Source organism: Fundulus heteroclitus, chromosome 7 (genome assembly GCF_011125445.2).
Source record: "Fundulus heteroclitus isolate FHET01 chromosome 7, MU-UCD_Fhet_4.1, whole genome shotgun sequence".
Lineage (NCBI taxonomy): Eukaryota > Metazoa > Chordata > Actinopteri > Cyprinodontiformes > Fundulidae > Fundulus > Fundulus heteroclitus.
Genome location: NC_046367.1, coordinates 18,693,131 through 18,721,042, shown reverse-complemented (window position 1 = coordinate 18,721,042; position 27,912 = coordinate 18,693,131). Strand labels below are relative to the sequence as shown.

The 27,912-nt window shown below is 43.4% G+C and overlaps 1 protein-coding gene across 2 annotated transcripts; it reads right to left on the bottom strand.

The window, feature by feature from the left end:
• Positions 1 to 13: 13 nt before the first annotated feature.
• dcbld2 (discoidin, CUB and LCCL domain containing 2) lies at positions 14 to 27,333 on the bottom strand. 2 transcript variants are annotated; one of them, XM_036139108.1, is made up of 15 exons: positions 26,954 to 27,333; positions 18,232 to 18,456; positions 14,593 to 14,730; positions 10,960 to 11,011; positions 10,789 to 10,861; positions 8,064 to 8,197; positions 7,918 to 7,958; positions 7,574 to 7,789; positions 6,079 to 6,206; positions 5,464 to 5,617; positions 3,014 to 3,157; positions 2,841 to 2,934; positions 2,714 to 2,763; positions 2,504 to 2,638; positions 14 to 1,651 (listed from the first exon to the last, which is right to left on the bottom strand). In XM_036139108.1, the coding sequence occupies exons 1-15, from the start codon at positions 27,054 to 27,056 to the stop codon at positions 1,263 to 1,265; spliced, it is 2,076 nt and encodes a 691-aa protein (XP_035995001.1). In that variant the 5' UTR covers positions 27,057 to 27,333; the 3' UTR covers positions 14 to 1,262. The 2 variants fall into 2 exon arrangements, with proteins under 2 accessions (XP_035995001.1, XP_035995002.1); XM_036139109.1 differs by having other exon boundaries at positions 5,470 to 5,617.
• Between the last annotated feature and the right edge of the window lie 579 nt (positions 27,334 to 27,912).

The following is a 27,912-nucleotide window of genomic DNA, read 5'->3' as shown; positions in this document are numbered from 1 at the left end:
TTTTCTTTACAAAAAAAAAAAACAGCTTTTTATTCCTCCGCCCCCCCAATCAGTGAGTCATAAGCTCTTATCTTATGCAAGCAGGGAACTTTAAACTCCATAAATCACTCTGTGGTTATTACAGACAATCAGCGCGTGACAGTGGCCCACCGTCGCACAGCTGAGGCGGCCGGTCTGTGGAAACATGAAGCAGCTTGATGCACGTTCGTCCACCATCTGCCCTCCTGTCACCCAGTGTTTGCTCAGATCAGTGCCACAGGCGTGCAGGAGAGGAATGCAGTTTACCGGTGCAACATTTAAACGTTTGAACCACAAATGGTTAAAATAAAACCAACACACAGACTGGAAAAATGCACATTCAGACACGGATGCACACAGACGACGAGAAAAATTGATCTGAATGCTTCAGCACAGATGTAACACCGATTTAAAACACTAAACAACAACAAGAATCAGGACAAACTACCTCTTGCAACAATATTAAAACGGCTCCGTCTGAATTAAGACTGCTTTAATGGTGATTTGGCTGAACTTGCATTTCTGGCACAGATTTGGATCACAGAAGGCAACATTTGGTCTCCGACAGTAAAATTCACTGGATAGTTTATCCCCAAAATGTAAAATACTTCATGTGACTGAAGTCATGTTAAAAAAAAAATAAAAAAATCAGCTACAACAGTGCAACAGATTGATCCGCTAACAGGAAGGGTACAAAATAAAAAAATAAATGGGTGGGGGCCGCTCTGTAGTCAGCAGGATGTGAAATAAAAATAAATATCGGATAAAAATCGGTCGAGCTAAAAGCATTGCAGTGATGGAATTCCAAGAACTATTAACAATTTCAAGTCATGCTTTAAAACATAAGACGTACCACAAAGAGGCTTTACATGGTCCAACAACGCACCATGACACGAGGTTCCTAAAGATCTGAATGTAAGCGACTTACGAAAACATGCAGTGATTGGATGAAGCCAAAACGTCCGGGTGGAAATCACAGCTTCGGAAGAGAACAGACGGACACATCACAAACGGGGACAAAGTCTTTATCAAACAGTAGTCGGCTTCCTCCTCTCCGTCACCAACACATTCATCGCAGTTTCAGTGATAGGACTCTAAAGGCGCCACGCAAGCAGTCTGTGGCCTCGCAGAAACGTTCAGGAAATGCAGGCATCTCCCGCTGAATCTGAAGCTAAAAGGTAGTGTTCATTCAAGACTCAAAGCCAGGTTCGGAAACCCTCCCAGCTCGTCTGGACTCTTCACTTCTACCCCGCTGACTTCTGGGTTTTGCTCTGAGGAACCTGATAGGTCAGATCCTGGGTGGGCGTGGTTTGTCCGTTGGCGTTTTTAGGCGTGTCATACATGGACCCCCCGGACTGGCTGCTGTCTGTCCATGAGAGCAGCGAGGTGGGCCCCGAGCCCACAATGTTAAGCACCGCTGAGGGCAGGTGGCAACCCATGTCCACCACGATCGGCGTGGCGTATTCGGACCCTGAAGATGGCAGCGGTTCGGCGTAGGGGTGGTAAACGCCGGGTGGGATGGGCGCGTCGTACAGGTCTGGGTCCGAGTACCCCGGTTCCGGCCCTTCGTCCGGTTTAAAGGTTGATCTGGCTCCTAATGTGGGCACGCCGCTCACCAGTGGTTGGGCATACTCTGCGGACAAAACCAGAAATGAAGAGCAAAAGGCTCAGAGTTAAGAATCCAATATGGCTGCCGTGCCCAAAGAAAGTAATAATGGTCAGGCCTATTTATCAGCACTCGTGATTCCTCCTCCACCCCTTACTACCTGACTTTATTCATACTTGTATATAAAAATCTTTTTGCTGTCACGCCGATTCTAAATTGAATAGATTTGTCACTAAAATAAAACCACAAAATGTCAATTCAGTTGCCCAGACTGCAAATTTGTGAAATGCGGTATAACTGTGTCAGCTGCCAGGGGCAAAAATACGTGGAGGCAGTTGGCCACCTATAGCCAGGCCCGTATTAAGACAATGTGGTGCCCCTGGGCACTATACCTCAAAGGCCCCCCCGCCCCCTTACCCGTACTGTCCTCCGGTCAAAAACATCAGACATATTCAAGGGGATGTCTATAATTTAATTTACTATTTACTAACTTGCACAACTACATGTAGGCATATGAGCAGTGAGCAATATTCAAATATCTCATTTTAAAATGTTGAAATCAAAAAAATCTTGATTTATTTATCATTTATTATTATTGTGACATCAGTGTTCACAAAACGAATAATGCATGGTCTTTCAACAATTTCAAGTAAATAATATAACAATTTATGAAAAATATATTTTTAAAGCATGTGTCATGTGGTGCCCCCCCCCCATGGATGGTGCCCCTGGGCACTGGCCCTTATGGATAATCCGGCCCTGCTATAGCTGTTCATTTACAGAAATCCCACATAACATTATGACCGTCTGCCTTAGTGTGTTGATCCCTTTTTGCTGGGGGAAAAAAACAACAAAAAAAAAAGCCCAGCCCAGGCGTACCTGCAGGTTCAGCATGCAGTCTGGGTACGGCGCTTCTTCCCGTCAGCCGGCCGACCTCGGGGGTGGTGTAGCGAACCGAGTCCTCCGTCTCCACCATCTTGGAGGGCAGCAGTTGCTTCATGCTTTTCCACCAGACTGCAGCACATCAGCAATGAGTTACAGAGCTTCAACACGCTCGTGAAGATTTGACCAACAGAAGCGACGACATACCTGTGCGATCCCAGTAGGGAATGTCGTACGTTCCCTCTGCGCTCTTTTTCCTTTAAAGGAGAAAAAAAAAAGGTCACGCAAGGGGGAAAGTTTAGGTTTAGGAGATGTGAGAAGAGAAGCGGCATACTTATTCCTCCAGTGGCAAGCAAAAGCCATCGTCAAGATCAGAGCGGTGAGGACCATGACCGCCACCGGCACCAGGACTGCTATCAACACCACGTCTAGGGGCGGAAATGCAACATGAAGCACAGCACTAAGATCTCCAGGGAGGATGAGAGGTTTTGTTCCAGTCAGAGCTACCTTGGCCAGCGTGGGGCGGCATCGTCGTGTTTCTGATTTCTGGGGTTTGCGTGGTTTCGCTGAGATGAGGCGGGTGCTTCGTCTTCCCAGGAGGCGGAGTAGAACCAGAAGGGGTGAACAGTTTGGGAAAAGTCCTTAACGTCACTGTCAGAACAAAATATGTATAATTTTTGGAAGTTTAAAACCTTTAGTGTTGATCAGAGTTCCTTCAAATCTTAAATGCTACTTTATGCTTTTCTACACTACAGGTTTCCTAGTAAGTAAAAGTGAATATTTTTATATTGACTAAGCCTTTTTTATTAGAACACCACAGGGAAAACCTACATTGGGAGCAAAAAACAACAACTGGGAATGACATTCTCTTACAAATTAAACCCCATTTTCAAGAAAATAAAAATAAAGAAGAGTTATACTTTATGACCTGCTCTGCAACCCGAGTAAAGGAAGTAAGATTCCTGAATTTTAATCCTAACACTGTTTTTATGTGTTTTGGTCTCAAATTAAACTTTTTTTTTTTTACTAAACATACTTTAAAATAAATAAACTAACCCTGTAGTTTTTACACATGGAGCTAACAACAGTTTTTTATTTCAAAGTGAAGGTCCCTTAACGATGTTCCTGCCCTGTAAAAGCGGTAATTCTTCATTCAGGTTGAAAGGTAGCACAGGTTGTTGATCTTTTGGACCCTAAACAAAATAGGTCCAGAGAGAATAAAGTCTAAAAATGTACATGTCCGTCCGTCCGTCTTCTTCTGCTTATCCGGGGTCGGGTCGCGGGGGCAGCAGCTTCAGTAGGGAGGCCCAGACGTCCCTCTCCCCAGCCACTTGGGCCAGCTCCTCAGGAGGAATCCCAAGGCATTCCCAGGCCAGCCGGGAGACATAGTCCCTCCAGCGTGTCCTGGGTCTTCCCCTGGGTCTCCTCCCGGTGGGACGTGCCCGGAACACCTCACCAAGGAGGCGTCCAGGAGGCATCCTGACCAGATGCCCGAGCCACCTCAACTGGCTCCTCTCGACGTGGAGGAGCAGCGGCTCTACTCTGAGTCCTCCCCGGATGACTGAGCTCCTCACCCTATCTCTGAGGGAGAGCCCAGACACACTATGGAGAAAACTCATTTCAGCCGCTTGTATCCAGAATCTCGTTCTTTCGGTCACGACCCAAAGCTCGTGACCATAGATGAGGGTAGCAATGTAGATCGACCGGTGAATCGAGAGCTTCGCCTTTTGGCTCAGCTGTCTCTTCACCACAACGGATCGGTGAAGCATGTAAAAATGTACATGCTTCTCCAAAATAAACGTTTTCATCCAAAAGCTGCAGTGTCCTGCTGCTAAAGTATTCATACCCCTCACACATACTCCCATTGCAGCCACAAACTTCAAGGTATTTTATTGGGATTTTTGTGTAATAAACCAACACAAAGAACAACACATCCTGCCCATTTTTCTAAAATATCTTAATTTCAGTCAGATTGGGTAGGAAGCATCTGGGAACATTAATTCAGTCTTTCCAAATATCAATTGGATACCCTTCCAGCCCATTCTTACTCATGAATAAACCTGGATGTCTACAAGGTGAACCTCGGCCTCGGTTTTCTCCCAGGATTGCTCTGTAGCAGCTCTATCCATCTTCCCACTAACTCTGACCAGCCTTGCCTTTGCTGCAAATGCAAAGCATCCCAGTACCATGATGCAGAAATGTTGGTTTCATTGGATTTTATTTAGTGGAGGGAAGAAATAGTCTGAATATGTACGCACACTGGGTCTGGGCAATAAAACAATAGCATCCATCTTATAGACACCTGATCAATATCAACAGAAAATGCGTTGAATAAAATAATCTATAATGTCGCTGAGCTCCAATCCAGAACCGCACGGCATTCTGGGAGATGTTGCCAGAGGTGTAGGCCTTTCAACCTATCACGGCCAAGCGAGGCTTGTTGGTGGTACGGCTGCCCTCTTTTAAAAGGATGAAGGTTTTATGTTTAAACAGGGTTACAATTTCAATTCAACCTTTTCCCCCGATCCTTATTTCAAATAGGTAAAAAATAAATCAATCTATAATTATCGATAGACTGGTGTGAAAGCCCTTATATCATGATTTGTTTTTCAGCCATATTGCACACACCCCTTTTTAGAATTAATAATTGCAGTGAATGTTGAAAATGCTTTCATTTCACTTCAAAATGCGCTATTTTGTGTTGGTCTATTCCATATAAATCCCCCAAATAAAATTTAGATTTGTGTTTTTTGTTGTTTTTTATTGTTACTACACCTTTACTTGCTCAGAAAGCCCCATGTAGATCAGAAACTCTGTTACAGGACAGATCTGACTAAGACAGCCCTATAGGATAACTATATAAACCAAAAGCGGAAAAAATTCAAGGGTTGAGGACACTTTTGCGTAAGATTTAAGACTTTTCAATACTGTAAAGGCATCCTTGCTAATGAACCAACCTTTACCTCGATGATCGGTGCAGCCGAGCAGCTCTAGCTTTAGCGCAATCCTCTCTCCCCACGAGGTGGGGTTGATCCTCACAAAACGAGCCTCAATTGGAGGAATGAAGTTATTCCTCACCTCCTCCTGGTACTCGGTGTTACCCTGAAAAATCTACCACAGAAGAAGAAAGGGGTGGGGTGGAGAGGGGGAACATCTTATTTTATGAAAGCTAGAAGTCCAGAGAGACAACAATGAACAACAGTGATTTGCCCACTGGTAAAGCTAGTAACTCCTTTCTTCCCCCACATGGAGGGAATGTGAGAATCCCCCACAGGGAACCATCACAGACAGCAGCTCAGCCACTCGATCCATATCCTTTCATTATTAAAGCCCTGGTGTCCCGACTCGCCCATCACAGCACTTAACTCCAACCACTGCCTGCTCTCATTTCCTGCCATCTGCATCTTTCAGTCAATAATAGCTGCTAGGGAGACAAAGCACGCCGGCAGTGCAGCTTTATGGAACGACTTTAACCATTTACGCTGATTTAGAGGAAAATAAAAACCCGGGGAGGAGATGACGTAATGGTTGAACTAGCCGGGGGGGTTATAGATTGCGCCTCCTTTCTGTACCTTGTCTTGTGCAGAGTTAGGCTCCCTGTAGAAATGCCACTCCTTGCCATCTCTGCTGTACCGAACCAGGTACGCTGATACAAAGTACCCCTTGAAGTCCTTCAGGTTGGAACCTGTAGTGATGATGCCTGCAGGGACAGACAGACAGGAAACAATCAGATTACTGATGGTGGCAATATTCTTAAATACTGATGACGAGATCAGTTGTCCAAGGTGCCCGTTTTCTTCTTTCCTCTGCTTCGATCACGCTGTGTGTCATCTTTAGCATTTTGGGTACTTGTGTCTGGCGGAAACATCTGCTACAGTCAGACTCTGTCCAACTGGCTAAGGATGCATTAACACTACAGGTCTTAATGCTCAAGTTCGATTTTTCTTGCTGAAATTGATTTTTTTTTGGGGTGGGTGGCCGTTCATATTACTATTTGACAGCCGTCATATTTCTGTCTGAACGGTTCAAAGTGACCCGCAACGCGCAGCTAACAGAAGGAAACGTCACACGGACATTCGCTATTTATGGGATGGTGAATGTTATTGTTTCTAGAAGTGTTCAATAAAGTTTCATAAAAAAAAAAAAAAAAAAAAACACTAATACTGACCGGCGTCTCTCCTTATTGGAACGTTGTGCAACAATAGGAGCCGACAATATTAAGACCAAACTTGTTTTGGGTCGCATTTCCCTGCAGTGTGAACATAGCCTAAATGTTACATTAGCAAGAATAACGCAAGTATGTTACACTTGACATACATTAGCCAACAACTATTGCTCCCCAAATAGCTCTGGGATAAAAATACTTCACATGTGCAGTATTTATGTACAAAGTCTTTATTACTGCTGAATACTGAGCTAAACATTTGTGGGAGAAACTTGTGCAGGACTTTATACACAGCATACTTGAAACTATTTTTTTATTTTTTGTTTTCCCCAGTAGTAAACCTTTGGGTTTTTTTTACAACTCGTCAGACCATGATAGAAGCAGGGAGTATTCACATTTTGTGCTGCTGGTTCCGCAACGGGTTGAAAGCAGAGTTACAAAATCCAAAGAAAAAGGAAAAAGGAGTGAGACGCCAAACAAATAGATGAGGGAAATTGAACTGCATTAAACTACTTAAAAAAAAACAAAAAAAAAAAAACTGTTCATTAGCCTGTCACAAGTTTAGAACCAAAGCCCAAAAATAACTAAATCTGAGCACAAATGTGGGTTTCATGTTATTTTCTTGTAGACTTTCACCGTGTCCTGAACCCCTGATGGCAACGGTGGAAAGACTTCCTGTCTTTGAAGGTGACAGGACTGCTGAGATGCACACGGGGCAACTCAGTCGTAGAGTTGTGGGTTTGATTCCAGCTTGTCGGCACATACCATCAACCACTCTACTGTGCAGTCCGCCATACCATTAACGAAAGATTTTATGCACATTAAAGCATGAACTATTAAAGCTATAGAGAGAAGCCTTGGTGCTAACAGCAGCAGAACAGGAGAGCTATAAAATGACGTACCTGTGATCCTCTTCTCTTTCTTGAGATCGACCTGCAGCCACTGCTGCCGGTCGCTGTGTGCAGGAGCCCAGGGCAGGCCGGCCTTCTTCAGACGAGCTCCCGACTGCCTCCACGCGCTGCGATGGCCCGTGCTGTTCACGGAGTCCAACACGGACGAAGCGTTGAGCTGAGTGTCCGCAACCCCACCGGACTCCAGACCCAGCCTCCCGTAGCAGCCTGAGCGCCGTAGGTGACACAGAAGGAATTACGTTTGGACACGTTTGCGTAGAAGCTGGAAACAAGTACGTGTAGCCGATCTTTACAGAGCAACGGCTCACAAGAATAAAACAAAAAAACAACCTCACCGTCTGTTTTGAAGGTGAAGAGACTGTTTGATAAAGTTCCTCTGAAAGAAGAAGAAGAAAGAGAAACCATGAAGGAAATCGCTGAGCAGGGCTCAACGGGGTCGAGGCCGGAGAGAGCGGCATCCCGCCGCGGCTGTATTTCTCACCCAGTGGAAGTGACATTATTAGCCAGTGTTCCCTCGTAGTGAAGAATGCCTTTGCTGCTCACCACATGGATCTTGCCTCCCGCAGCGTTGGACACCACGCCAGCATGGACAGCCGCCACGCACAAAGGGGACGACTGCGGGAAGAAGCAGAGGAGCGAGAGGCTGTTGCTGTGAACCTTTACTGCACAGCTATGAACGGAACCAAGGGACAATAATTGGGCAACATTTGAGGTATCACCGGACAACAAAGCGTGCTCATATGGGAACTTATCAGGATGAACAACTGTGGCCTCCTAACATGAAATGAGCTCTACTAAAAACAGTGCTAAGGTTTATTGTTAAATCAGGGCAACGCTTCCGACTTTAGCCAATTGGTTTGCCATTTTTACATCAATTAGAACTTATATGTTAAGTTTTAGATAGATAGATAGATAGATAGATAGATAGATAGATAGATAGATAGATAGATAGATAGATAGATAGATAGATAGATAGATAGATAGATAGATAGATAGATAGATAGATAGATAGATAGATAGGCTGCTATATAGTCCAAACTATGTGTCACACTGCATTCACACATAAAACACTACTATAAAAATTCCGTTATAAGACAATAGATACATAAAGAAGCATGTTACATTACATTCACAAAAAAAATAAAAACATTTTGTTTTTTGATATTATGAAGCATCCCTAATACTAAAATTGGGTGCTAAATGGATCACTGAGACCCGTGCTGCTGAATTATTGCAAGACTTCCCTTAAAGCAGCCGTGCGACCTTCAACCACTGGGGAAGGTTCTGCACTTTTCCCATCTTCATAAATCCTGATGCAACAACGGAGTTCTGGTTAAAAGACGCTCTAACATTACATCAAACTCGATTCTGGAAAATATCACGATATTGGTAATGATTAAGCCACATTTTCCACAGTACTTTCTTTGCCATCGCCCTCCAGTTCGCCACCACCCTCCATCACTGTTAGCATCTCCGTCACATGGACACCAGGGGTGGCACGAGTCCATCCAGCTGGCCAGCCTCAATGGGCGGCCCTACAAATGTTACATCCATGAAGTCTATTTTTATTATGATGATATTGCTTTTGAGACTCAACAGATTGTGATGCAGGATTAACCCATAATCACCCATTCCTGGCAATCTGAAGAAAACAGCCTCTGAAACCATTAATGTTGAAATTGACTTTCATTAAAACAGATGTTCCTGTATTTTAATCAGATGAGGTCTTAAAAAAAAAAAAAAGCTGAAATGACGCAGCGACCAATAAGAAGTGGCCTTTGTGAGGTGCGGCGGTGTCCGTCCTGCTTTGCAGTGCGATCACTTTAACCTTGAGACTCCAGCAGATAAAAGCCGATGAGTCAGCATGATGTCACTCCTCTGTGCGGACCATCCTGGCAGCCGCCGATGGAGATGAGTCACTGCCAGCTGCATTCTTGTCCAAACCTGCTTCCACATCACAGAGAAGCTGAGAAATACCCCGACTCTCCAGCTAGGAGGAGCTCCTCCGTGTGAGCAGCCGCTCCAGCGGGAGCACGAAGTTTTATTACGGGAAAAAAGACCCGCGGCGGAATTAACAGCCGAGGAGATTGTGGGAAAACTGGTGACCCGCAGAGTGACGAGTGCACATGCAGCACGCTGGGATTTATGCACGAACGCAGCACTTAAACCTTGCCACAAGCCATCAACACCTTGGTCGTGACTCTTAAAAACTTCCCAAAAAAAAAAAAAAAAATCACACACCACATCCTGGGGAGAGCTTTAGCAAACCGCCGCGACAAAGTCGCTGCATCCTGCCTCCAACGGAGAAAACCACAGGCGTGGAAACGTGACGCAGAGGCAAGGAGCTCCACAACACACTGCAAAAACGGAACTAAAAATAAGTAAAAGCTTCGTAAAATGAGTGTATCTGTCCTTGATTTGAGCAGGTAAATAAAACTATTTGCCAATGGAATAAGATTTTTACACTTAAAATAGGAAAAATTTATCTCCATCATCTTATTTCAAGTGCAGGATGTCTAATTAACTTATTTTAGGGGTCAAAATACTCATTCCATTGGCAGATAATTGTATTTACCTGCTCAAATCTAGGACAAAAACACAAGTTCTAAGAACATTTTACTTATTTTAGGTCCGTTTTTGCAGTGCACTGAGACAGAATGCAACACGTAAGCCGCAAGATTGGGATCTGGGTGAAGCGACTCATGCCTTGAATTATGCATCCAGAATCAACGTTCTGGAAGCGCGCGCACATCCTCCGCGGAGCAAAGCATGAATGAGCCGCGTTGCAAACAAAAAGACCCCGGAGTGTCCCTCCTAACTTTACGACAGCTCTGACTCATTCTGCAGGTCTCTGCCTCTCCGGGAACACGCGACCTGCCGCTCGGCTCGTCGCGCTCCTGCAGCTGGACCGCATCGTTTTCAGCCAAACTATCGTCCAGCCTCCCTTTCACCCAGTGACCCTGCCCCTCCTCGGTGTTCCTGCAGGGCGCCTCCCTCCCCAAAGCACGCCCCCGCGCTCCTCCCTGTCCTGCCATCTGCCAGGAACACCCTTCCCTCCATCTTCCAGCAAATACGCTCCAATAAAATACAATTGTAATGAGGTCATCATTAAGAGGCTCAGCCACCGTGACCTGCGCCACAGCAGCGGGTTCTGTGGGGGTCATCGGCCCAGGACAGAGAAGGGGGGCCCTGGGAAATAAACTCACCTCTCTGTAGCCGTTTGGCATGGTCCCAGAGATCTGCTCTGTAGATGTCAAGCAGCCCGCAGGACAGTATTTACTAGGAAGAAAAAAAAAGACACAATGAATTCAGTCTTTGTGCAAAGAAAAATAAATGAAATAAAATCAAGCAATCAATACAAAGCAAGCGCTGTTCACCTGAACTCTGCCTCGGGGAAATCAGATCCTTTGTCGAGGCAAGTGATTAGATCTGCGAAGGCAAACAAACACCATCAGAACTGGTTCCCCTGCATGTTGCTGCAAAACAAACCACCTCTGCTCCTCTGTAAGCAACCGGCCGCAACCTTAAGTGCAATCGATCGTCTTAGAACCACGATCTCTAGAAAGACTTTTAAAGTGCAGCGATCGACCACATGGGAGTTACAGTGTGAGCGGACCAAATGATTCCTGATCCCTTGTAGCGGAGGGATAAAAGTATTCATACCTCTCGTCTCCTTTGATTCACAAACTTAATTGTGAAAGGAGAAACTCTGTGAACATGAGTTTTGAAGCTTCGCCACACATTTTGCCTGAACCGTGACGCTCTGGCTGCATGTCTAGTGTAGTTTATAGATCTCTTTAACAGGTTCCCTTCCAGAATTGCCTTGTTGTTTCGCTCCATCCATCTCCCAGTCAACTCCAACCAGCTTCTGTGTCAAAGCTGCAGCATCCCCATGACGCTGCCTCCGCCTTGTTTCACTGTGGGGATTGTCTGCTAACACGGTAGCTAGCGGTAGGGCCAGCAACCCTTATACTTCACACTGCAAAAATAGAACTAAAAATAAGAAAATATTTCTTGATTTGAGCAGGTAAATAAGATTATTTGCCAGTGGAATAGGATTTTTACACTTAAAATAGGAACAATTCATCTCAATCATCTTATTTCAAGTGCAGTATATCTAATCGTCTTATTTTAGGGGTAAAATTACTCATTCCATTGGCAAATAATCCTATTTACCAGCTCAAATCAAGGACCAATACATTAATTTCAAGAAAATTTTACTTATTTTTAGTTCCCTTTTTGCAGTGCACTGCTGACCTCAAGACTTTTGCTGCATGTCTTCCCCCTTCGCTTTCGCCAGTTCCGGTCTGAACACATTTTTATAATATTAACTTTTACTTATAAATATATAGTTAAGAGAAGTAGAGTCTGGGCCAAGATGGACTGGTTTTAGAGCACTTTTCTAGTCTTACTGACCACTGTATGCGCTCTACACCCAGGTGAGCCACCTTCACCCAGTCACTCACAAATGCGTACACATTTATACACCGATAAGCAGATCGGTGGGCAACTAGGGCTCAAGCAAGATGTGGGAAGAGGAAGCTGGTCATCGAACCCACAACCTTCCAATTACAAGACGACTACTCTAGCCACACCCAAGATAAAGTGAATATGTACATTCTGCAAACGGAGCTTGCTGCACACTGGATTTTGCTTCAGGTTCGAGTTACCTTCACATCTGCGACACCTTGATATTGACTGCCAACAGATTAGAAAAGTTTTGAAATGCCTTCAGGCACCAATTTGGGAATTTGAACATCGTGGTACGACTGTTATGACTAGGATTAACCCCTTTCCCCTTTTCCCCACAGCCCTCCGTGAGCCGTAGCGTCTCAGGCACTAAGGAGAGCCACCTGATGGGGCATTAAGGGAAGTCTGACTTCATTCAGCCGGGGTGCAGAGCATGAGTGCGTGGCACTGGAAATCTTACGTCCGACCAAACATCGCGTCCAGGCATCCTTTACTGCTGAGCTACTGCAGACGCTCATACTGCCGATCTATATGTTGTGCAGCTCTTCTAAAAGGGTTATACATCCAACAGCTAACCGTGGGAGCCGTGTCAAATGTGTTTCAATCAGGGAAGCACAGATGGGCTAGGCTTCGGACCAGAACATTCCCACAGTAAAGCTCCTACTAACCTAAGCTACTATACTTGCCAACCTACTTCAGCCGCCCTGGGTTTGTCATCATTGTGTCTGAAACAACGTCACGAGGGGGAAATGAATCTAGAGCCACAAACCTGAGGAGCAGCCATATGAATTTTGAACCTGCTGAGCTCAATCTTTCCGTGGAAGGTCTGAAAACAACAAAGAGTGCAGTGGCTGATCAACACACACCGGCCATGTCTCACAGGATGATGTGAGCCGCTGAGAATGTCGTGTACGCTCTGTGGTCACCTGCGGCCTCCTTCTGCCGCGACCACATTATTATTGTCCGAGTCATCCCACTCGACAAACAAAGAGCAGCCGGAAAAAAAATAATAAAACAAAAGCCACCTCAAATCACCATGGCGATGCCCACCCACACTCACCTAAACGATCGTTTTTCATGTGAAGCAAACACGCTTTGTGATGGGGGGGAAAAACACCGCCCGGTGTGATTCAGCCGAATCTCTCGCGGCTATCGCTCCCTTTTTAAAACATTAGAAAATTTCTCTGTAACTTACAGAACAACGTGTGAACTGACGTCTGAGTCACCCTGACTTACAAGTTCTACCTCCTAAAGCCAAAAATAACTCCAGCTCAACCTACTAACTACAGGGGAAACCAGATATTTAGACGCACTACAGAACAAATCCCTCTGTCTTTAAACCACTGACGTTAAATCAGGATTGCCGAAGTCCTGATGGGGTTAATTCACAACTTTTGGGTTAAATGGCGGCACACCCGTGGACATGTTTTACGGAAAAAACGTTCAAACGTGGTGCTTCCTTGTGTGACATCATGGAAGAGTCAGGAAATTGCCGAGACCTGGACCTCCACAAGTCTGCTCCATTCTCTCCCAGAACCCTGAGGGGGGCCAAATTCATCTGTTTGAACAGTTAAATGCAAGTATCAAACGAAGGTGAAGGTCCAGCTATCATTCTGTTCAGGAAGGAGAAAGGATCTGTTTCCCCCGAGATGACCCGTGATGTGGTGTGAAATGTGCGAATTAACCCGAGGAGGAAAACCAAAGACCTAGTGCTGAGGCTGGCAAGAGAGGCCACTCAGGGAGGAAGAAGCCACTGCTCTAAAAGAAACGTTTTACAGCTTGTGAATACAAAGAAAAGACGTTTTAAAGACACGCGCTGCAGTCTGATGTACCTAAAATTGAAGTGTTTGGCCCCAATGACCGTCAAGTCATCACTTTTGAAGGAAAAAGAGGGACGCATGCAAGCCTGGGAACATCATCCCAAGTACGGGGGTGGCTGCATCATGTTTCGGGAATGTTTCTCCCTGCACGGCAGATTGGTGCGCTTCTTCACAGAAGACATCAGGGAATGGCATTACGTGGAAACACTGAAGGAGCGCCTCAAGATATCAGCCTGAAAGTTTAAAGCTTGGCCACAGATGGGTCATCCAAATGCACAACGGCTCCAAGCATCTGGCCGAATTGGTTTTAATGACTTTGATAAAGTCAATGTTATGCAGCGGGATCCCTGTTTTTTATACAGTATGTAAACATCTGGTTTCATCTGATGGTACAGGTCGGATGATGTACAGAAACAAAAGGAGAAAGCAACACGTCGCCAGCTTTTACACAAACCCATATGGTAAAAAGGATTTGCGTACGTTTGTTTTTTTTTCTTCCAGGACAACACAATTACTTCATAGCCAGAAAAACGAAGCCGGCTTACAGAAACAAAACAGCTGTGACTAACACAATCAGTCCTCAGCTAACGGTTACCCCCCGGGGGCCCAAACACAAATGGAACCAGGCTCAGTGCTTAGGTCTCTTAATTAAAACAAATGCCGCTGTAGGATGAAGCACAAATAAAAGAAATCCCGCAGAGCAAGCCAGCCGGAGCATACCTGGGTGTTCAGTGGTGGAGTAGGACAGGTAGACTCCACGCCCGGTGCCACGCATCCCACTCATGAACTGGACAGTCGCCTGGTTACCAGAGGACTCGATCAGCTCATCGACCTTCTGGCCCGAACCGCAGTACTTCACTGTGACGGTATGATAAAAAGACGGTGATTAGCAAGAAGTACAAAAACATAACACTTTGTCCCGTGGCAGTTCTATTTGACTCCGTCTGCACTCACATGTGAATAATTAAACTATCCAATCATCCTTGACGGAGCTGTGGAGCAGAGATCCAATCAAAATCGGCGGTTTCTTTTAAAGGTCGGCTAAAAATGCATCTTTTTAAATTTGCTTTTTGTTTAATGTCGTCATGTGTTTTTGTCTTCTGTTGTAAAGCGCTTTGTTGTTTCTAATCTTGAGAGGTGCGACATAAATCAAGTTTTACTTACTTATTTACATACAATCAGGTCACTGGAGCCGACCAATCAGAACCCGCTCTATTCTGATTGGTCAGTTCCAGTGACCAACCACACTTTCTAAACCTCTAATAGCCATAAACCTACAGCAGCTTCTCAGAGTATAACCTTAAGTAAAAATACCAGATTATTTACACAACTAAAAACTAAAATGCTTGGCCTGATGTAAAGCTGCCAATGCGCCTAACTCAACCTCAAATAAACTGATTGTTGTGATTATGAAACATCTGTGACATTTATAGTTTTTATTTATTTTGATACAAGGACTTAATAAAAAGGATGGAATAAAAATGCCCATTTTACAAAATAGTAGTTTTATTGTGCTTATTGCACAGAATATTATACCCTTTTGGTTTGTCCTTTCTAGAGAAACACTGGTATAACAGGCTGATGTTGGATGGTAATTAGTCGAGGTATCTGCTCAGATAGCCAGCCTGCTCTCAGCTGCCTTCCAGACACGCTGTCCAGTGTCCACAGCTTCATAAATACCGTCTTCAAACCGCGTCACCTTCATAACAGTGACGGTTTTCACACCATGACTATCGGGACAGGAAATATTTACCCACCGATCAGCATTTGTTGTATACGAAAAAATATTAACCTCCCTTCTGCCAGCTGACTGGCAATGTGCAGCAACGGGTGGGGGCAGGGCAGCACTGCATTACGCTGTGCTCTACGAAGCTGGAGACAATATGGGAAAATATTTGCTTTTTTTTAAATTGTGTTTGTTTTTTAAACTTCAGTATGCCTGGATACTTGTAATTTCACGAGAAAACCACTAACACTCTGCAAGCTGTGTGACATAAAACGTGAATCTGTTGCCGTTTTCAGCCATTTCATCCAGCCTCCCATTAACCAAAAAACAAATAAACGCAGACCAAAGTTTAACTCCTGACCCGGTCCAGATTAAAATAATAGCAGCAAGTACGCGAACACACAGACGATACCATCGCAAACGCACAACGGAGCTCGACCGCAGCAGCAGGCCTCTAAACATCTACCAGGTCAGGTTATCCTTTCAGGGGCAGCTGACTAAAAGGTGACTAAGTGCTAAGTTTTAAAATTGTGACACTCCCACCAGTATGAGGTGTTGGAATGGGACAAGTAAACATTACATTAAAAATAAACGAGCAATGCTACCTTACCTGTCCTGGGTCACGGTTTTCTAGCTGCTCAGCATATTTTCTCAGCTGCTTTGCTCACATCTTTTAAAAGGATCAACCCAGAGGAATGTCATTTCTAAAAGCCCTCTGATAAAACATGAAAGCCACTAAAGCCAGCGGGGACTGCACGGCTCAGGATAATGTAATTATGTAACATCATTAAGTTGTTTGCAACAGTAATTCACTGGGACTCAAGGTGACCCGAGTTTCAGGCACAACCTTTCTCGCCTCCAATCTATTAATATTACATTTAGCTCTTTATCTGCTGAATGAACGGTCTGGTAGCTGGTCTGATGGGTTTTTTTTTAATCCAACGCACATCATACAAAACATCAGCTTCTTAAAATAAAGAAATTAACATTTATAAAGAGCTACAAAAATATCAATTCCCTCACCTTTAGGACTTTATAGTAGGACTTAGAAGTGCAAACAGACTGCGGGCAACATAGACTCATCCTAATGCCAATTATTTTAATGTTGGTTATGATCTTAGTCTCTGGCCGACTGAATCTGGACCGAGCTATGCAAGCTCGGCGAGACAAGCTCGTGTTTTTTCCCCTCCGCACAAAGTGGGTTCTGCTTGTGGAACCGTCAAGAACACCCATCCGTTCGGAGAATAATCCTTCTGTTATCGCTTTGCACGGCATGAAATCCCAAACTCATCTTGCACCGCATTGTGTTTCTGAGCGTTCTTTAAACAGAGGTGAAACTGCTTTGTGTTTCAGTATCATGTGTCAAAGTACACAGGGTGGCGCAGAGCTCGAGGATAATGGTTCACCGTCTCTACGGTGATCTACCCCAAATAAACTCCATAATACATATAATGATAACATTGACTTTCTGCTTAAAAACAGGAATACTGGCAAGTGATCTGTGTTGAGGTAAATCGACTCAAAAGCTATAGTTATTTTTATTAGTTTTCTTTCTTTCTTTCTTTCTTTCTTTCTTTCTTTCTTTCTTTCCCTCCACCTAAAGAAACTATATATGAGTAATGTGATAAAAACAAACAGGATTCCACATCATTTGATAAAAGAAATGCTAAAAAGTGTTCTTTTATTTTTTAGGTCTCTTAACCATAATTTCCCTAAATAAAATCCATTGCAAAATTCTGCCTTCAGAAGTTATCAAATTAGTAAATGTAGTCCTCGTGTGTGTCGATTAATCTACACACATGGTATAAATCCAGCTGTTCTGTAAAGGCTTTGGAGGTTATTTAGAGAACATTAGTGGACAAACGGCATTAGAGCAAAGGACAGAGCAGACAGGTCAGCCACGATGACGTTGTGCTGAAGTTTAAAATGGCTTTGGTAAAGAAACTACACGGCAATATCTGTGAAGGTATTATGTATTTTGGGTTCATAGCAAACATAAACCCCAGATGAAGATTCGTTAATCCAGCTAATGTAAAAAAAATAAGTAATAAATAAAGAAAAAAAATCTATATTTCCATCTGAATTGTTTCTATAAGAATAACAAACTCTTTACCTCAAAAAACTGCACGTTCTCAGCTATATCCACATGGATATCGCAATAACAATACGCTTGCAAAATAATGTGCGACTCTAGTTCGGTTATTAAAGGATATCAGAAGTTCTGATCAGCCCGTCATCTGAAAAATGCAAAGAATATAACCTACTGACACGTAACCGTCCACCTCGACGGTCAGCAAGGAGAGCATTCATCAAACAAGCAGCAAAACACGGTAACTCTGGCTGAGCTAGAGAGATCTACAGCTGGGTGGTAGAATCTGCCGTTACAACAACTGCGTAAATCAGACCTTAATGGGTGTGCGGCAAGAAGAAAAGGACTGTTGGACAGCTTTAAGAGGGCTTCACAACCACTTAGAAACTGTGACAACGAGCAGCCTGACCCAATCTGATGGAAAGCATCTGAAAGTCACTCCAAAAAAAAAAAAAAAAAAAAAAGTGTTAACCACTAAAACCTGCAGCTGCTGAAAAGTCTGTTTCACAAAATCGCCGTCTCTCTTTTTTTTTTCTCCTCTCACCAATCTCTTTCCTTTCGTGTCCGATGCCATTGTAGAGGCGGAGATAGTTGACCTGGCAGTCGCCGTCCTGTAGGTCCAGCAGAGCAAATCGAAAGTGGATCCTCTTTCCACGCGGCACAGTGATCTCCCACTCACACACACTGTTGTCCGGGTACGTCCTCGGATACCCCAGAGAGGACAGGGTCCCGCTGCTGGGGCCGAGCACACTGGGGCCACAGCCATCACCTGCAGGGCAACAGAAACACACAGATACTTAAAATATCCACAAATTAAAAACAGAATTATTTCCTTTGAGATGTTACACGGGTAAAGAATAATACAATGTATGATCCTACAGTCTTAGTCCGTGTGAACACGCCGATGTTTTTTTTGGTTCCACTGTCCGCTACATCACCGCGGTGCACGTTTTCTGGCTTTGCGTTCTGGGTGGTATCACCTCATCTATTGGTTGTCCCACATGCCAATCACTGTGACACACTCACCTAACACCAGTGTGCGTGCTCCTTCCTTCCTAATTTCCTCCACTTCTAGTGTTTCTGTATCCGGTTGGCTTCGGTTTCAGCCGTTTATCGTAGCTCCGCTGATCTCACCGTATACTTTGGACATGGCTGAGAGTCGCAGGAAACAAACTATGTCTTACAAGTTTAGGAGAAGAGGAAGGCCTCAGAAGAAAGAAATAAGTACAGAGTGTATTTTCTCGCGATATCCCTCGAAGGGGCAGAAGAGCAAGGTAAGGTGGTCTTGTGCATTGAAAAAGTGACTTTGCCGTTTCTTACCTACATGTCTGGAAAAAAAATTGTCTACTATACCTTCTAGAAGATTCAGCTTAAGCACTGTGTTGCCACCGGTGCACAGCTTTCCTCAGCAATGGCAGCATGCTGGTTCAGTGCTTTTAGTCACAATAAAACTGACAATGTGTGATGCTTGTGCAGTGTTGGTGAGAGGGGACATAGAAACAGGCCCTTTCCAAAACATCCAGGACAGACTGATTTTCTGCAAGAAGTAGCAGAACTCCATTGCAGAGGACAGGGGTCAAGTTATTTATTTTTCTCCTTATAAAAAAAAAGGTCGCTCTCAGGCTGCTTTAGGACATCTGGAAAAAGGAGGAACGTTGTCTAACGAGCCAAAGCTTTTTCCAGCACAATGGATCACAAAGTAGCTCCTATTGACATTTTTGGGTTCAGGGCCAGGAAACTCCCCCGATCAAACCCCACGTAGAACACACTCAGGCTTTGCATAAAAACCTGATGCATTTTTTTCTAACAGCCTTTGGAATTAATGAAAATTTTATTATTGAAATGTCAGTATGGACCGATACGGCTGACTAAAGTCTAAGCAGTTGTAAAATTTGAGGGAGAAGTTTGGGCCAGGTCTAAATACTCCACAGGGTCCCCTTTTTGATCAAGTTTCAGATTAACATTCACATCTAATGACTGCTTCATTTAGGACTGTTGGTGCATTTGTGTGGCACAACAGGAAGATGCTCCAATGCTTTCATATTGGCTAATGCACGGTTTGCACCGCTTCCATCAGAAAAATTATTCAGGAACATTAAATCAAAAACTATTAGACTAAAAGCAGCTTCTTTCACAATGCTGTGAGGGCTGTCGCCTCCTGCTGAGAATCAAATAAACCACCAGCCCAGTTCATAGTCTGTTTGTTACATGTTACAAACACTTTTGATCCGATTGAGGATTATTAAATTGCCTCTCATATGCTAATGTCTATTTGCACACTTTTAGTTTCTCAGGGAGTTTTTGTCTGGTTGATTTTTGCAAATTGCACAGTTTTATTACTATCGCTCTGTCAATTGACTGCTGCTTCTCTTATTTCCTTTTGAACATCTCATTATCTGAAAATACTGTATTATCTATTAGTAATAGCACAGTGTGCTTCTTCCTTCTGATAGGTCTTCAGCCTCTGTTGTACAGCTTAACCTTAAAGGAGCAATAGGGGAAATTTCACCACTGTTGAGGGGCCGTTGAGCACTGTCTATAGACCAAAACAAGATGCATGACAAGCCATGGTCTACTTCTACCCTTTCTTTCCCCTCCCCTTGTCACCAGTCACCTAATAGGCACATATTTGCAAAGGATAAAAACACAGCAAAACAACAAATCACCTTTCAGAGGAACATGTCTAGCGAAGAAGTAAGTAACTCATAACTTTTTAATGCTGTTAGCAAGAGAACGTTTCGATCCGCCGGGTGTGCTCTCCACCATTTTGCTGCCACGCTATGCTGCTCTGACGGTGGTGTGGGAGGGGCTAAGCCCTGAGTGACAGCTGTTCACATGCACGTACAGGCATGCGCCGTCACGGCCAGCCTGGCTTTGTAAACAAGAGACTGGAGAACATGGAGAGATGGTGTGTGAAGTCATACCATGGTGCATCTGAAATTTTACCTTCAGTTCTTTCCGTCCCTATTTTTTAGTTTGTCATAAAATAATTACATTTTGCTTATTCCTCCTTTAAATGTAGCTTTTTTTTTTCATAGTGTGTTTTTACATTTCTGAAATGTCTTCTCTAGGAACGCCCATTCTTCGCTTTTTCATGGGTGGTTTTGATTTGTGTCTGTATGTTACGCGTGCAGTCAGAGCTGGCGTCTCATTTCCTTATAGTTACAAAGTGACAAAAAAATAAAATAAATGATTCTCGATTCTTGGAGGTTGAATCAAACCTTGCCATTTTCTTTCTCGTTAGGACAACGGGCAAGTCTAGTCTTGACTTCTACATTTCCCCTTAGCCGTTTATCTCTGGAAACTTTCCAGCGAGTTAAAAGTTTTAGGAAACCTCAATACCCTCCTGCGTATGTACAATATCTGTTCACAAGCTCTACCATTGTACAATTACATGGAAACTTTAAAACCTGCACCAATTGACAGTTCCTGATCTTGCTACTAAGACGAAGAGTTCCAGACGCTAGCCATCATGTAATCAGAAACCTGCAGAAAATTGTGGGGTTGATTCCAGCTTCCTCCCCTGTCACGTGTGTCCTTGTGCAAGGCACTTAACCCTAATTTCCTCCCAGCCTGCCAAACAGGTGACTGTGATTCTAGTGTAAAAGCCCTTTCATTGCTCCTCTTCAATAGAAAAGCACCGTCTAAGGCTTAGTGCACAAATGCTTTCAGACTGGGTGAATCTCCCTGCATGATTCTTGGAAGACCCCGGAAACCTTGAAGTTTTTCTTCTTTTCAAAAAGAAAACATACTTGTCTTGGCTTTCTCGTTTCTCCCTTTAGCTCCTTTCTCTCAAAAACATATTTTGGGTATCTACTTACATCTGAACAACCTCAACCAGCTGCCTAGAAAAGCCAGAGGCTCCTTAGTGTTAACAATGCAAATGATTTGAGACTTTAAACCTTGCACTAGCTCACAAATCGCGACCTTGCTTTTAAGACAAAACACCAAGTCTGGGTTACACATTTCTGCACGAAGCAAACATGATGTACAGTCCATGAGGCAGAGAGAGGCAGATTACACGTTCCCACTGGTGCGCTGACTACAAAGCAAATTCAATGAAACAAACAAGGGCTTAAACATTTAGCTTTTTTTATCTGTAAAATGTACTTTGAAACAAACTGTGCTGTCTTAGGTTCTTGAATAGTTACCATTACAGCTTAAAATACATTTGCAAGAAGTGGTTACATAGGTCTGAGAGAACACAGCCTTAAAAAGAAAAAGAAAAAACATATTTAATTTCCTGAAATAAAAGGTTTTCGTCCTTTTGCCATTCGATGCAGCCAATCATGCAAGGAGTTCACAGCAAGTTTAACTCATATTTAGAAGATTTTGGAGTTCCACATTGGGGACGACCTAAATAAATGAAGAAAAAAAATAAAAAAAAATAAATAAATAAATAAAAATGTCCAAAAAGTCCAAAATTCAACAGGGAAAAGAATGTCCCCAAGCCACCCAGAGTTCAGTTTCCAACATGGCTCTTGTTCAATTGAAACAAAATCAAAGTTGTCGGAATATACTGCTGCTGCGCAAGTTCTGCAGTTATATATGTGAATAAATATATTTAGCTTTTGAATTCAGGGAATAAAAATGGAATGTGTTACTTGTTTGCATTTCTAATAGTATTTAGCCACGACTTAAAGACAACCCGCTGATTTCCTGAACTGCAATAAGAACTAATCTGGGTACAGGATTCAGAGACAAATCAAACCCAGCATACGAAACAAAGAAAAACAAGATGCTCTAGTAGCTACAATGGATTGCTTAAAAAAAAGTTACAAGAAAAAATAAACATTTTATATGTTTTGCTGATATTTAAATGTAACATCCAGTAGACAGCACAGTAATTATCTGTGAGAGAGGCAAGTTTATAACCAAACTTCTCAGCACATTTGTTTAATCTAATAGAAAAAGACCTTGTTTGAACAAGGAAGTCGGGGGAAAAGTATTAAAATATTAAAAACATTTGTTAGAAATTTAACACATGCATGTGTTGTCGTATATAAAAAAATATATATAATCACAAATTTCCATTTTTAAAACTTGCAAGTTTCCATTACAGAGAATCCTGTAAATAATCTGAACAAAAGGAAGCAAGGATTATGATTTAACACCAACACACAAAACTGAAGAACTAACCATCTCTAGGGCTCTCATACTGATGCGGGTATTGATTAAGACAGCAAGCAGTCATCATCGCAATGCTAATGTGGTCTGCATTACAATTGAAAAAGGAGTTTTTTGATGCAATATTTAGTAGGCCATTACATTTCTAATGAGATTTATTAATGCTCTGTGTGCCAAAAATATATCCAGTCAGCTGGATGGACTTTCACTGCCCTTGATGCCGACTTTGATAGAGTTTGGTGGCTGAGATGCTAAAGCTCATAGAGTGGTGGAGAAAGTGAAGAAAATACAACTGATATCCTCACAGCATCCAACAGTAACAAAGCAGCCAAACTCTGAAGTTGGAAGTTTGATCTGAGAATGACTTCAAATCTGATTTTATCACGGTTCAGATCCCAGAACATAAGCTTAGACCGACGTTAAAGGACATGGCCAATTATGAAAAGAAACAACAGTTTGTGATGCAAGTTAGTGATGCACAAAAATAAGACTTCAAATACACGCTGGTTTACTGTGGAAACACTAAGTTGTGTGTGCATGGCAGCCGCACTGAATTTAGACATAAGGGTTAGGGAAAAATGCAAGATTTTCCCTACTTGTTAATTGTTTGATCCTAAAACTTACAAATGTCCACTGTTGAGTATAAATCTCACAATTAAAATGCTTCTTCAGTCAATAATGCAGGGTCCAAGGATAAGACTGGTTTTCTGTTGTTTTTTTTTTAACAAGATTCCAGGCCAGTTAGCCATTCGCAATATGAACCTACATGTTGCTGTTCGCTACTCATCTACTTAGCCATTGGCTTGGATTTTTCTCAGTAATGTATATTATGTTCTGAGGTTTTCTACTATACTGCATTTCCATGGATTGCGGTTCTGATCACATTTGGGCCCAGTTGACTCAGATCAAATACGACAGATTATGACCCCTGATCTAACCAAAATACGTCCCAGAGGTCTCCCGCTAGCAAATGTTTTTCTTTGGAGACCCATAAAATGACCCAACGTGGGTTAGAAGTGACAGGTGATTGGTACAAAACTTCTTGAGGCTACCTTTTCTGTTTGGTACCCATAAAAAGGCAGGATAGAAACACCTAAACGTACAAACTCACAAACTGCTTTCCAAACCTATTTAATGGAATGTCTTTAAAGTAGGTGTTTTTGATGGGTTTAAAATTTGTTATTTTTAAATGAGGTATTCTGCTAATAGTAACAATAATTATCTATATACTAAAAGGAAAAAAAAGGTACAAATAAATGTCCTGACTTATCACAGCCACTAAGGAGACAAAACATTGTTGCAAACATTGACCAAAACCTTTCACAGAAATCAGATCCCGTGAGAAACTTTATTCTCCGGAAAGTGTGTTTTTCATGTTCAGAGTACGCAACATTTACACTGAAGGCTTAAATGATGAAAGTGCGCAGGAATTGCCATCTCAGTTCTTCGGTTGTGTTTACGTTTTTGTAACCAAGCAAAAATTTAATATTGCTTCAGGCAATAACATTATTATTCAGTAAATCCTGTCCAGTAAACGTAAACATTTGGTTAAAACGCTGGTAGTCCAAAAAAGACCATTCTGAAAATCATAAGCACCCTACCAAAACTCTTGGTATTTAGCATTAGCTGACAGGTCACCAGTGGCAGAGGATTACTGGTGTTGTTTTGGATGGGTCTTAAGCACAAAACACAACGCTTGCATCCAATCCGTTTTTTTTTTCCCGGACATACTGACTGGGTAGAGAGTCCCTCTACAGACCGGACTGGCAAGATCGAGGATTCCCTAAGCCTGTCGCAATTAGCAATAAATCAATTAATCGCATGATAACTTCAAATAAGTTCCATAATTCCCGTTATCGCGGGGAGGAGTGAACTCTTGCGTCAGATATTTGCCATGCGTATGATGTCGTTACATAGCTCAGAGTGTAGCATTAGAGCTCCGTGAGGTGTTGAAAGCTAAAGATATGCAAGCTAAGATTTGGGAAAAACAGAGATATTTATTTCAAAGCCGAATGTGACAGCTGCAGTGTGGGAGAACTTTGGGTTGAAACTGAACGACCGTGGTGAACAGTAGCGACTAAACGCGGCAATACAACAAGCATGCATATCTGCACCTAAAACATAATCACCCAATCGGCTTCTCCAGCTGGGAAAAAGAAAAACAACTACAACCGAGGGCCGTCTTCATCTTGCCGACAGTTCACGATCACTGGCTTGTTTAACTGACAAACGAAATACAAAGAGGGCAGTGCAAAATGTTTCGCACTTACAGGGTAGTTTAGGTTGACCAGACGTCCCCGATTTGGACGACTTGTCCCCGGCTAAAGCTGTCCCTGAATTCAACGTTTTACGAATCAGAACTAAACGTTGCCCGTTTAGTAATAACAACTTATTATGGTAGCTGGATTGCTCACGCTGCCGTTAGCGTTACAGACAGAAGACAGTCTTTCTGTTCCCCTGTGAGACGTTCTGTAGAAACGATGGTTCATTGAACTTTGAGACGATGTACTTGCATTATCATGCCATTATCATATCAGTTGAAAATGGTATACGAACGCCAATATTATTGTTCGTCGCAATCATTTCGGGGACGATCTATCGTCCAGAAAAGGTTGTTATCGTGACAGGCCTAGTATTCACGCGGGAGTATGTGCCGGAGATTCTGGCAGTACAAACAAGCAGGGCAGTCAGTAAACGTAAAGCAGCGTCTGCTCGAACAAGCTCAAAGAAGACTGCCGTTCCACCTATCTGTACTTCTGAGCTATCACCAGGAAGAACACTGTTTATTGATTATTTATCGAGCTGTGTGTTCCAGACGAACCAATATGGGGACAAACCTGGTCAGAACTTGCATACAGTTCACCTTACAGTACTTGGCCGGAACTACGTTAGACACAGTAGCAGAGAACCGCAGGCGGCCTGCCCGGCCCCATTCAATTCAACCTGGTGTAATTGCTACACCTTCATACGATCCGTTTTTCCGGTGTGTCTTGTGCTTTAGAATCCAAATCAGCTTTATTCGGCCACGATTGTGTGTGCAATCACGCCATCAGACTCGCATGCACAGACATTTTGTACCAGTACGCGTTTTTGATTTGCTTGTTTTACCCAGAGAATAGCTGTGATGTTTTATTGGGTATATTTAGGTTTCATTTAGGCGTGAGATTGCATTTAAATTGAATCGCAAAGTCTGCTGTATTAAATGTTGCACAGGTTGTGGTTGACACACAGCCATGAGGAGTCCTATACAGAACAATAGGACTCCAACTTTGCAGGCACACTCTGTGGTGCCAAGTGGACATTTTTGCGAGCCTGGAGTTATGCAAGAGCCCCCTGATGAGTGGACATGATCCAGATGAGCAGGACAAAAAAACGCAACAATGACGCAAATGTTACTGAAAAACTGCAGATTGAACAAGATCTCCCAGAACACAATTAATACCATCTATTGGTGTATAAAAAGCATTTAAAAAGGTAAGAGAGAACACGCTGATCCCACGTGTTTACACTGCATTGCTCCCCCACCCCCCAAAGGGTTCGGATATAACCCGATCCACCTGAGTGTAGCTCAACTAAACCAGAGATCAGCTTTGGGACTTCTTTAAACATCTAAAATGTATGTGCTTGGTTCCAGTTTGTTCTTCGTGTAATCCTGTGTGACGTGTAGCGATCATTTACGTGAGCTCAGTGGTGCAGAAAATGCCCTAAACGGAGGTTTTAGCAAAGCAGCCTATATAAAAAAAGGCCAAACAAATGGGAAATTGAAACGGTAAATAGCTCACAAGGGAGGGAGGGGAGGCTAAAAATCAGAAACACATGGTGACTTTGATAGAAAACTAAATCCTTTCTGAGCCTGCGGCTCGTTGGGAAAACACGTCCACGAAGCAAAAGACAAGTTTCGGTAACCGGTTCGCCTGGTTTTTCCACCTTTCGCCGTTTTCCACACGACCACGCCGACCTCCGGAGCGCGCGCGCGCGGCGTGAAGCTAAACCCCACGGCCGCGAACCCACGGCCATGTAAGGCAGGTTTCAGGACGATAAGGCTTCCTACCAGCAGCCAGCTAGAAACCGGGATGTGTTCGTCTATCCGGGCCACTCACTCACAGACCTCCACCCCCCACGGTTAGCGAGGCACCAACCTTTCTGCCCTCGGCAGCGCTCCGCGGTGAGAAGGATGAGCAGGGACAGGACGAGCACCGCGGCCCCTGTCGGTCCCCTGCCCACCATTACCGCTCTGCCCATAGCAGCCTGCAGTCTGAATGCATGCTGGTCGCTCCTGGCCCCGGCTGCCGCTGCCGCTGCGCCGCTTCAGCCTGGGCCAAGGGGGGAAAACACGAAGAAGACCCGATCTGATGCTCTTCGACGGCGGATTAGCGCCTGGCTTCCTCCCGTGGGCGTGTTTTTGTTTGGTGGAAATTTAACGATGGTGAAGGGAGACACTCGCTATGGAGGAGGTCACCGCGGCTCCACACTCAGCTAGGCTGTGGAGACACCTCCTCCACACCGAGACTCCTCCTCCTCCTCCTGCTCCTGCTCCTGCTGCTGCTGCTGCTCCGGATCTGGGAATGGGATACCCGAGTCCCCCCCAAGCGGTCTGAACGATCCCACGCATCCACAGTATACCACGAGGAGCTTCATCCAGCTGATTTAATTAATTTGTATGAGGAAATATTTATTTTATGTTATAGAAAAATATCACTTAGTTGGACTATGAAAGATGGAAAAGGCTAGTAAACTGAAAAATATATAGATAAATTATGAAACCGAATGATCTTCGGATCTGAAAAATTATGAAAAATATATCTAAAATAGAAATAAATTAAACAAATTTTATTTTTAACAGTTTGAATAGTGAGTCTAATTTAGTTTTTTGTTTGTTTGTTTGTTTTAATTTGTTATTACGTGCTTATGTTTTTGAGAGTCAAATCTGTTTGTTTGTTTTTTCATGTTCATTTTACTTTATTTCCACTTTCAAGTTGATTTTTTTTAAATATTTTTCACATTTTTTGGCCCCGACCTGACAAAGGCTGGAGCGGGGCCTCTGAGGTCAGGGGTGTGAGAACATGAGGAGCTTCATCCAGCTGATTTAATTAATTTG